Source organism: Aulonocara sp. 'chitande type north' Nkhata Bay, linkage group LG11 (genome assembly GCF_057382095.1).
Source record: "Aulonocara sp. 'chitande type north' Nkhata Bay isolate Kocher_YH1m ecotype deep benthic linkage group LG11, A_spYH_male_GT1.1, whole genome shotgun sequence".
Lineage (NCBI taxonomy): Eukaryota > Metazoa > Chordata > Actinopteri > Cichliformes > Cichlidae > Aulonocara > Aulonocara sp. 'chitande type north' Nkhata Bay.
The window spans coordinates 16276357-16288712 of NC_141354.1; the positions used below are offsets into that span (position 1 = coordinate 16276357).

The window sequence follows — 12356 nt, forward strand, 5'->3', positions numbered from 1 at the left end:
AGATTGGTTGTTAATATAATTGACTATGATGCAATTGCGCAGCATGCTCCAAATTCATGATTAAAGTGAAATACTTGAAAAATAAATAAATAAAAAATTAAAGATCCCCTCTGGACATGCTTATTAATACAATTATCCAATCAGCTTTTAGGTCATGTTCACATTGACATATATAATTGGCTTTATTTTGTATATGAGATTGTGGAGTTACTGATCTCATAAGATTTTCATATTTAAAGAGTTGGGAGAAAATGGATGGAGGGATTAATAACAGCAATTATAGGTTTTAATTGTGTCAGACAAGCACAAAAGTCAGTTAAATAATACATTTGGCATCAGCAGGAAGAATCTAGACCGGCGGTTGTAGTGTAATGCTATGGGCAATGTTTTCATCACACTACAAACTTTATTACCAATCAGTCACTGTTTGATGACCTGATTTAGAATTGCTTTAAGCAACTCTTAATATCTTCTATATTTGCTATTTTCAGCATGAGAATGACCACACCACAAAGGTTAGCTCAAACTGATGTAATGGAGAGAATAATGATTGCAATGTTCACCAGATCTGAAGTAAATTCATCAGAAATTTGTACCTGAAATGTGTAGCTGTGGAAACTGTGAGGGCCACAAACCAGACGCCACATTTTAAAGCAATGCAAAAGCAAACAGACGCCTCACTCAGCATTAGTAAAGTGTTCTTTTCAAAACACTTGGTGATTACAAAGTAAATAACAACTAGTTTAGTATTGATACTAACTTCATCTGTAACTCTTTTGACCACCTTCTTGCTTTCGGCACTACAAATCTCTCAGAGCCAAGATGTGTTTCGAATGGCGCCTGCTCATTGCTATACTGTGCTCTGAACTGATTTCAGTCATTTATATGCAATATGCCTGGCAAAGAGTGTATCAGCCTTAGAAGCCAGCAACTACAATTGTTATTTAAACATATTTACTTCCAAAGCTGAATGTCAAAAGAATTTCATATAGCCATCAGATGTTTTGGCTTGCCCTGTCCTCTCAATCTGAGTGATATCAAGAACTATTCATTTATTATTCTGACTAGAACATCTAGTCTAAAAATTAGCACATATGTATTATTCACATGCTTTTTCCTTACTGACTACATAAATAGATATGACTCACATTCATTTCACTAATACATGAAGTAAGTTTTCTGGTCACCCCGGGCGTAAATGAGTAAACTGAAAACTGTATACAAAGATGACGCTGTGTGAGAACACTAATGAGTCATTAGCTTAATTGGCAACAAGCAACAAAAATGCACAGACAGCAGCGCTTCTCAAAAATGTGTTTTTCAATACATTTTAATTAACATGGCTAAGATGCAGCAGTGAGAGAGCAGTAATGTCATAATCGCTGAAAATTTCAGTGAACAGAAGAAAAGCATGAATGGAGTGGTGTGTGAATCAGGCCAACTTAAGCTACCTCTCTGAGTCTACACTAGACATCTGTCTTGCCATTACACTTGAATGTGTGCAGCTTTCCAGTGACAAAGACTTAAAGTTCTGTGCCGCATTCATGGAACCCTTTCGTAGGCTGCATATGGCAGTAACAATGAAGAATCACTGTGCATTTGGCTGGCATTTTTTACCTTGTGTCTGACCTCAGTATGCATAGATGCATTTCTCACAAAAATGAAAGGAACACTTTATAAACACATCAGATCTCAATGGGATAAAATCATCTATATCTATACTGATAAGGACTGTGTAATGTGTTAGTGACAAAAGGATGATTCAGCTGTCCATGGGCCTGGCTGTGATTGGCGTGTGGATATACAGCTCTGGAGTAACTGGTTCAAGCTGGGGGACCCGCCCATTAAATGAAGGCTGGAGCGCCGCGAGAGGTTCTTGCGTTTCTCCCAATGTCCAAGCAGAACCCCATGACAGCTGCTGGCTGCAGTTTCTCTGCAACAGTTGAGGAAGTGGAGTGGGTAGGGGTGAGCTGCCGTTCCTTTTGATCACCTATTTTCTCCTGTTTTTGAGTAAGTTTAGGAGGTCAGACACAGTCTTTATTTTTGGCTCTGGTTTTGGGAAGGTTAGGTATGTGGGAATCAATTTAGATTCTTCTGTTTATTATTTTGGCCTTGGCTCACCCTGAAGTGTTAACATTCCCGTTTTGTTGTTCCTCTTTTTATCACATTGTGATGAGTTGGGACGAGTGCTTCACTCATGTTATGACCTGGCCCCTAGACGGGTTGTAAGACTGTTAAAAGGGAGTTTTTCTTTCCCAATGCTCATAAGGGGTCATATGATTGTTGGGTTTTTCCTCTGTATGAGGCAACTGTTGTTGCGATTTGGTGCTGTATAAATAAAATTGAATTGAATTGATAATTAAAATTAGAGAGGACTGAACTCAAAGACACCTCCTCAAATCAAAGTTTAAAAAAGTCAGGCCAGGGATTGTCATGCACCAGCAGGAACCCAGGCCCCACTGCACCAGTGTAGAGTCTTACAATGAGTCATAGGATTTCATCCCAATTTCTAATGGCAGTCAGAGTGCCATTGTCTAGCCTTTGGAGGTCTGTCTGTCAATTGATATGCCTCCCCAGACCATCACTGACCAACTACGAAACCGTTCATCCTAAATGATGTTACAGGCAGCATAACAGACCTTTTCATGTCTTTCATATGGACTCAGATGTGAAAAGCTCTCATATGTGAAAAGCACAATTAGGCTCTACAGTGCCAGGCAGTGAACACAGCGGTCATTCGAGGATGTTGGGCCCTCAAGACACATTCATGAAGTCTGTTTCTGATTGTTTGGTCAGAGACACTCACACCAGTGGGCTGCTGGATGTCATTTAGTAGTTCTGCAGTGCTCATCCTGTTTCTCGTTGCACAAAGGAGTAGATACCGGTCCTGCTGTTAGTCCTGTCCAGCTTTCATAGAGCAATTGCCTATCTCCTAGAATCTCCTCCATGCTCTTGAGACTGTGCTGGGAGACACAGCAAACCATCTGGCAATAGCATGAACTGATGTGCCGTCTTGGAGGAATAGGACAACCTTTGAAACCTCTGTAGGGACCAGAAAAACTGAAAACCCTCTCTTGCACTCTTGGCAATTTTATTGATATCAAAACAGCCTCTCTGCTACTTATCTGACCACATTAATCCCAGAGGTCTAACTGACTTGATTCTATACTGTGATTACAAAGTGTTCCTCTGTTATTTTTGAGTGGTGTATATAGCATACATATAGTTAGTTTAAAGGGCAACTGTGCTTTTCCGCACGTATGAATGGCTGGATGATCAGAAGAGACAGGTTTCACACAAGACACCTGCCAAGCATTTTGCATCAAAGTCACACTACTATATAAGGTGTAACGAATAAGTTCAGAGAGTTGTTCTGTAAAAATCTGAATCCACACTGGAATTGAATTTGGCAGGTTTTCCATTGAAGATATCTTTTGATGTATCTTCAGGATACTTTTAGCGCCGCTGCTATTTTTAGATCAGTCCCTTGAAGCAGTGATATGACCACTTAGACTTGTTCATCTATGATTTCAAAAGGACCCAAATTTCACGTGAAGGATCATAGCTGGTGACAAGAACTAGATCTCTGGCTATGACATAGCAGTTTTAAACAGTTTTTGGTCCAAGAGTCCACAGTTTCCAAGCCTAAAGGTAGCACATTAACCTCCTAGGACCTGGCGTCCACATATCTGGACATCACATTTTGATATCCACTTATGAGGACATTATACTACAACTGTTCTATCGAAATTTTAAATGAATATCTCATATGTGGCTCTCATTTTTCTTAGAAATAAAAATTAGGTAAAAAAATATCAGGTAGTTCTTTGTTTTTACATTCATCAGGTCCCAATATGCCCAAATATCACAGAGAAATTAAAAATGCATGCCAAGGAAGAGTTCGGGTCTTAGGAGGTTAAGTATGGATTTTCGCTACTTCTCTTCACAAAATTAAAAACATAATTTGAAGGACTGTCATTTTAGCACAGTGAAAGAGAGCCAGTGCATATCAGTAAAGAGCAAGCGCAAGCAGACAGAATGCGACCAATCAATCTAAAGATATCAGCCAGACTTAGACCAGCTAGTCATGCACAAGAAGATGATCCTGATGGCTCAGCTATGGCTTTGGATATTTCTGAGAAATTGGATAATTCTCTTGTTATAAGCTCTAAACTTATATAATCTTCTCTCTATAACCTTAGTCGAGTAATAATATTGCAGGTTTCTAGATCAGTGTAGTTTGTGTAAACTGTATAGAAACTCCCTTGAATACCATTTACAGTAGCAATCTATAAAAAAAACAACAACCCTAATCTCTGGTGAAAGTTAGTGTGGTTTTCCAATCAAAGGTTCAATAATTATATTTTTTCTAACAGATGATTAGACTTTAATGTAATTTTCTTGTATTAATATCATTCTAATATAATTTCTCTTTCTCTTTGTATTAGAACTTCAGTCTATCAGCTAAACTCATTAAGACAAAAGTAAAACTAAAAAGCAACAAAACATGATTAAATAGCAGAAAGCGCTGAAGAACATGCATGTATGAATGTAAAACTTCAAAGGCAGACTGTCTCAGAATGTAGGTCAGAAATCACATCAGATAAAATAAAAGATTAAGATTTTTTTTAAACCAGGCCAATTACATTCCTGTGTCACATTTCACATAGCTCCACATTCTAACCACACTCCACATCAGCAGAGAGTAAAAAGGAGAGACTTAGGTATACGTATGATGTTGAGCTCAAGTTCCATCATACTTTTTATTGTCTCTGTATCAGTTTTTATCTAAACCAAATCACAGGAGTATCTATAAAACACAAATAAATCACTTCATTTAAACACACATGTAACATGCTCTACAACAAATAAATGTACCAGAAATTTCATCGCTTGTCTTACCTGATCCCACGGACAGATGATCCCTCCAGAAAACATAAAAAGGTAACCCATGGCAACCAAACAAGCCCAGATGACCAGGGAGAAAACACGTAAAAGCTTCTTGAAGACAGACTCAATGCAGACAAGCACAAATACAGCCAGGAATATGGCCAGTGCTGTGGGTACAGTGATTACAAAGGCCACATGGTCCGCAATGTTCTGGAAAAGGACAGAACAAAAAAAAAAAAATTGAGCATCAGAAAGGTGAGAAAAAAGTGAGACATGTAGATGGACATTTTAAGAGGGAAGGGAATTTATCAGACGACTGAAGAATAATCTGAGTAAAATACCCTTTCCTACAAATTCAAAGGGCAGATTTCTCGAGAGGACACAAAACAACCTTTGTAAGAAAAAGCCATTTCCCTGTCTCTTTCTGCTTTAATATTCTAAAAATAGAGTAACCGAGGCAGATGTGTGCATGCAAATGTACACACCTGCCATAAAAACTAACTAGGGACTGTGGATATAAATGAACACTTACAAAGAAAACACTGTATCACAGCTCCTGGTAAACCGAATTTAACCAATCTCCATATTTACAATTTTGTTTGCATAAGATTGAGAAAAAAAACAAACCAAACAAAATGCAAATAACCTAAAAAAAAAAGAAAAAAGAAAAAGGGGTAAAACTGCCCCCAAAGGATAAATCATGAGTTCACAAGTTCCTATGAAGTCCTGTGGGAACTTAGTGCACCCCATGATTCAGTGAATTGCAGAACCACCTTTGGCAGCAAAAACCTACAGTATTGTTCATTCACAGCTCTCTGCAGCAATTCCGTTGAATTGAGCTCTATACTTTGACTCGGCCATTGCAACACCTCAATTCTTTTCTTTTTCAGCCATTCTGTTATAGATTTGCTGCAGTGCATGTCACAGGGTGGAAATGGACAAGTTAACTGGGTTTTTCATCTTGCATGAGTGCTGTGTTTTACTATTTTTAATATTGTACAGTTTTCTTGTATTATTGCATGTTTTTGATTGTATTTCTTGTTGACTTGTCATGGAGAGACTCCGCCCCTCCCTGATTACTAACTTGGCACACCTGGGAGGTCACAGAGGCCCAATAAGAGGGCCTTGCAGGTCAGGAGAAGGAGGGCAGCAGAGATGGCGAAGTAGTGGGCGGCAGCGGCAACTGAGGAGGTCGCAGGTCAGAGGACATTCTCGAGAGAAGCTTAACTGGCGACAGCAATAGCGTTGGAGGTGCTGGCGAGTGGGCTGCAGAGGAGCAACTGGGAATATTCTGCAGCGGTGTGGGAGATTCGCAGCTGCGGGACGGGCAGAAGTACGCCGGATGTCGGTGAGGGGCGAGACACCTGACACGTGTATTGCTCTTTTATTCTATTTTAATAATTGTTGTCCCTGCCCAGGGTATTTTACTGTTTATGTGCAAAATAAATTATATTTTTAAAATGTCCTATTGTTTCTGGCTCCAATATTGCTATTCCCGTTTAAGAAGGTTCCCCTTTTTAAAGTAGAACCTGTATTAAACCGTCCTTGGTGACATGCATAGGATCATTGTCCTTTTGCAGTCCCTTCTGGTCAAGCATTAGCCATTGCACAGATGGCATCACATTTCACTCCAAAATGCTTTGCTATAAAGAGGTGTTCATAACTAACTGAATGAGTGGAACCTGTCCAGGTCTTGGGGCTGCAAACAAGTCCAAATCATCAGCCCTCCACCACCGTGCTTGGCAGCTGGTGTATTTGTGCTGGAATGCTGTGTTTGGTTTTCACCAGAAATAACTTGTTCAATAAATCTTGTGGTTTGTTCAGAGGCACTTTTGCTATCCTAAGCTGTGCTACTAGAGAAAGAAGGGGCTTTTTTTGGGACTCTTACAAATAAGCCATACTTGTTCAGTCTTATTTTTTATGAACTTTAACATTTAACATGCAAACTGAGCCTGTAGAGGCTGAGATGTTGTTCTTGAATTTTTTGTAGTTTCTTTGAGCATTGCACAGTCTGACTTTGGGATGTATTTTCTGGGAGATTAACTCCTGGGAAGATTGTGGCAATGCACACCAATTTCCAAAACTTTATAGAGGTGGTCATGAGGAGGAAAACAGTACATTTGACTAGCAGCGCCTGACTACTATGTACTTTCATGATTCCTATGGAAGCAGTAAGGGTCTACTTTGATTTTCACAGGACTGTGTTATTATATTATAGATAATAAGCTGTTCAATAACAATACATGTATCCATGTCCTGTCATATCCTCTTCTCAGTGTGCAATGATAGAATAAATTAAAGTGACAGGATGTTACATGGTCCAAAACAAAAACAGATACAAAAGTCGTTAATTAGTAATTAGCTGAAGTATTCATTATAGGCATGTTTAATTTCTTAAATACACTTTGATATGCAAGTTCTGATAAAATATTCAAGAGCTTCTCCAAGGTATAGGATGTTAAAGTGAGACACGAGCTGCCAGGCTTTGCCAGGCTTCACCCCATCAGTGGTTTCACAGTGGTATGATGGGGGATGGAAAAGGGTCAGGACAGGGACATGGAGGCTGATGTCTCATATCATATCATATTTTCCTTTGGAGGAAATGAAATCTGTAAAAAATTTCCAACATTTGAGATAAATCAATCAGTTCTATGAATAACGGTTTTCAATGCTGGTTCAGTATATATTAATTTAAAAACATACGTGATTCACAGACGTGATGATATTAAGAGAGCCTCATAAAATAGCTTCCACATCCATGCACGTGATTGTCACGTTTAAAAATTAAAAATATCCACTATACGAAGCAAAACATAATCCAGACTGACAGCAACAATTAAGACTGTTTAAATTCTCATTTCAACTAGTGCGTAAAAAAAGTAGTCATGCATAGTCATGCATATAGTTAATTGAAAATGTGTACTTCTCATTCACTGCAGCGTAATTACTAAAACGATTTTTATTCTTTCAATCAACTCTTTCAAAAGTGACCTGTAATTCTGCTAGCTTAACAATGTTTCTCTTTGCATTTATCCTTTTTCTAGTTCTCCTTCTCCTTATTTAGCCCCCCCACCCCCCACCTATCCTCTGTCTTTTTCTCATGCGCAGTCAATGCACTGGGACATGAGAGGATGTGTGTGGCTGCAGAAAGCCACATAGAGTTTGTCTCGCCCAGAGCAGAGCTCCAAAACAGCACAGGATTTAGGTCAGCCAGCTAGGAGGATGGAGGGATGATGGGATATGAATAAAAAGAGAGACAGAAATATGAGGAGGTGATAGATGGCATAAGAATGGGATGATGGAGAAAAAAAAAATAGCAATCAGAAAATTCATGCATATCCAGCACAGGGATAGAGGAAAAATATATATATAAATAAATACATAAAAATAAAAAACAGAAGGCAGAAGATGTTGAAACAGATAGTCTGAGCAGTGGGCAGGAAAAGATTTATTCACTGTGTACCAACAAAAACATTAAAAAGATATTTGTTAATGTTTTTGTTTATATTTTTATTTAATAGAACTGTTTTCCTAAAACTACAGTTTCAAAAGACTCTTGGTTGGTTCTGGTTTATGCTTCTTGCTTTATGTTAATTATTAATGGTTTTAGGCGCTTTTACCTTGGGGTTAAAAATACTTCTATATTTTGATCTAGTTAAACATTTGTGTTAAATAATAAGGTCAAGATGAAGTTATCCTTCAGGCTGAGACTAAGGTGTCAAATCTTAAGAATGACCAACTATCTTATCTCTCCATGTGGAAACCCATAACATCACTATTACAAGAGAGTGTATCCATGATATTTATAATCTAGTTTGGAAAACTTGTATCATGATTTGTTTCAATAGTGGTTAGAAATTCAAACTATAAATCTATTATTCTTTCATTTCATTTCATTTATTTATTTATTTCACACTTGGTACAACAGATCAAACAAACCAACCACACTTTCTATCAATAAAGCACTACAACCATGTGTGAAAAGGAGCAGGAAGAAGAAAATATTCTATTATTCTAAAATTATTCTTGATTTGATAAAAGAAAGAGGGCACTATTTAACTGCTGACTCCCAGTACTAGTGTCAAAGCAATGACCTGCACGACCTTTCTGAAGTTCAGACATAATTTCGAAGCATATATTTAACTGAAAACAGTACAACTATAATATATCCAATGTTGTTTTTGAATTTGATGCCAGCAACATGTTTTAAAAACCTGAGACAGAGGCTTATTTCCCCACAGTGCTGCATCACCTCTTGTTTTAACAGCACCTTGCTAAGTGTTTGGGTACTGAGGGGACCAAATGCTGTTATGAAAGCATAATATTCCCATATTATTGCTTGATATTTGCCATTCTTTTCATTGCATAATGGTATGAGTGTTTTCAATACAAGCTGCACTGTAGACAGTATAGTTTAGCACCAGTTCGCCTACTACACAATCACGCTGATGGAAAATGTGAAATGCTGTTTTTCTTGCTGAAATAAGCAAGATGTTCTCCAAAAATTACTAAATGAGCAGTAATGCTACCATCAAGGAACTGACCTTTGAACTTTGACCTGAGAACAAGCCAGACAGTCTTCATTCTCTATAGCATAGAGAAAGAGCCATCCATGGTTTTTGAACGAAATCTTACATTTTTTAAATTTCAGATAACACACCAACTAACCATAGGAAACTGCTTATTGTAGTCATCTGTAAGTCATAGTGCTGTTCAGACCTTTTGTTTGCAAGTATATTATCCCCCATTGGAATTATTGTACCATTAAATTAATGTAAAGCAGTTTCTCACAGAGTAGTAAATCCCTACCTATCTTTATTTCTGAATGACTTTTGCACGGCTTTTAAACAAGTATTTTGTTGCAGTTCTCATTTCCAAACACAATGTACTGCCTATTTTAGTAATAAACCTAACTTATCATCACTGGATAAATGCTTTTATATGTTTTTTTTATATTTTATTGTGCTTTTTTTGCTTTTAACTGTACTGGAGTACAGTAAAAGTTGAGAAAAGAGTGACTGTGTTTTTGCTGTAACTCTAGCACAGTAAGAAAAGCAGTATGAGCACAGGTCTTTTTAATAACGTAAAGGCAGAGCCATTATCATCCCATCAGAGCTGGTTGAACCTTTACACCGTGCTGCAGTGTCAGCCAGTCTTAGTTGATAGTGCTGAATCTTGGTAATCTGCTATTGTTATTGTTTCAGTAATTAGGTATGAGCCCCCACTGAAAGCTACCACCTGGTTTCAACCTGGTCCTAACACCTGAACTATAAAATAGTGATGATATGTGAACTGCACAATATCTACATGCTTCAATATCTACTCACAGTTGAATAAAAACTAATTTTTGAAAAAAAAAAAAAAAAGATCATTTTTGTCATGTTAGGACGCACATTCACCTCATCCCACCCCGTGGATACCACTAATATTATAATATGCAACAATTAAAAATGTATGTAACATTATTAAAACATTCTTAACTAAAAATTTGAAAGTTTCCAGATTATGATATGCTCGCTCATAAGATTTCAGCCTTTTTGATGTGTCATTTGTTACCTAATCAGACATTTATGATTTTGTTTCGTTCTAACTGATTGTCCATGCAAGGAACTGCAACAGCTGACTTTCCAACCACATGTTAGTGAGCTCATCAGGTTACTATGCAAGATTTTCTAAATATTATGTGATATGTGCTCTGTGAGCCAGTGCTTTCTATGCAATACTGTGTCTTTGTATGTTTTAGACTGATCACTTCAAAACAACAGACACAGCAGAGACAGTAGGAGAGAGACACTTTTCTAGATTCGGCCAATGTCTAAAGAGTTCTTGTTTTCTTAGTTATATAACAGTATGAAAGTAGGAAGCTAATGAAGGACAGTCTAAAATGGAAGCAGAGCCAATGACCATAAGCACTTATATTGTGCTATTTTAGAGCCTTTTTTCACTTTATGAATTTTCAGATTTTTCCGGAAAACATACTCCATGAAAATAGTGAAAAAAGGAAACAGATCTTTCTGCAGCTATGAGCTCATAAAATAACTAAGACCCTTGCATCCCCTCTCACCTTTATCTCACCCTTCTCCTCACATTAGTTTTGCAATAAAGACATGCTGTGACAACCTAAGCATGTATGTACAAACAAACTGTGTGTAGTCAGTTTCGGTGACCCCATTTGCATGAATACTTATAGGATGTACACTATACATTATATAATATATACATTATACAGTATGTGGCTTGCATCCACTTCAATAAATGCAACTGTTTAATATTCATTTCCTACACACACATAAGTCTGCATGTGTGTGTTTGTTTCTGTGTGTTTTGAATGAGCAGCTTACCAGTCCTGAAGCAAAGAACACAGTCAGCAGAGCCAGGCAGGCACCCATCACTATGAGGAGCAAAAAGACAATCAGAGGATGCTGCTGGCTCATACAGTAGTATGATTCATACAGCCAGTCTGGGGACTTGTTTCTCTTCACTTCACCACCACCTCCTCTTCTGTTTACTTCAGACTCCCCTGTCCGGTCAAGGAGATACCGCTTTCTCCTTATAGCCTCCTGCCACATGGATCTTGGAGCTGAGAGGGAGGAAAAAGAGGAGGTGGTCACTGCTGAGGTATGAGTAGTTTCCACCACAGATGAAGAGCAGTTGCTCTTTTCTGTTCTTCTGCTGTTGTTGTTCCTGTTGAGGACCCTGAAGTGAGAGCTCCTAAGCTCCAGCTTAGTCTTCGAGTCCTTCTCCACCTCCCCTCTCAAGTCTTTCAGGCGGGGACGGCTGAAAGCTGAGGCTGAGTCTGAGTCAGAGGCAGTGTGCGCTGGCCGGAGTGGTGGCAAAAACGCACCAAGGGTAGAGCGCAACATCCTCCTCTTTCTCCTCCTGCCAACATGTTGGGGTGGAAAATGAAGAGAAGTGCAGGCAGTGAGTGCTCTTTAGAGTGAGAGAGAGAAAAGTGGGAGGGAAGTGGAGGGAAAGAGGAGGGAGAGAGGGCTAAGGGGGAGGGGAGAAAGAAAAAGAAGGTGCAGCAGCAGGGAAAAGTCAGCAAGTGAATGAAAGAGTAGAAAAATGAAAGGAGCAGAGAAACTGACATTTATGGAGAATGCATTATGTGGTATTATTTGTAATAACATGGGTTTGAGCCCAGTCCTAGAGCTGTAACCCAGATGATGATGATTTTCAGAGCAGCGATAAACCATATCATTAAATCAATTCTTTTTCAGTTATCCCCTTTGCCTCTCTTACTTAATAAATAGCCAAGCAAATAACACATTTGTCAAAACATGCATATTTGCATTTTTTCCCCCAACTGCAGATTACAAAACAGAACCTCAGTTGAGGTTAAAAAATATCCAAATAAATTTGTTATCAATGTATAGTAGGACGTTACGAGTATGAGCAATGATGTGCCTGCCCAGAAAAACTGAAAACTGGCACACTTGTACATACATGGCATCTCCTCAAATCCT

At 38.3% G+C, this 12356-nt stretch overlaps 1 protein-coding gene across 2 annotated transcripts in view; it reads right to left on the reverse strand.

Moving 5' to 3' along the window:
- The window catches only part of adcy2a (adenylate cyclase 2a), a 74119-nt gene extending 62318 nt beyond the window's left edge, over nt 1-11801 (reverse strand). Inside the window, exons 1-3 of one of the 2 annotated variants that reach the window (XM_086310799.1) lie at nt 11378-11801; nt 11232-11281; nt 4903-5100 (exon numbers count right to left, since the gene is read on the reverse strand). In XM_086310799.1, coding sequence (XP_086166925.1) covers nt 4903-5100; nt 11232-11281; nt 11378-11753 — 624 coding nt within the window. In that variant the 5' untranslated portion in view covers nt 11754-11801. Of the gene's footprint in view, nt 1-4902; nt 5101-11231 lie in introns of both variants that reach the window. The other variant, XM_086310798.1, reaches the window with a different exon arrangement.
- Nucleotides 11802-12356: the final 555 nt, after the last annotated feature.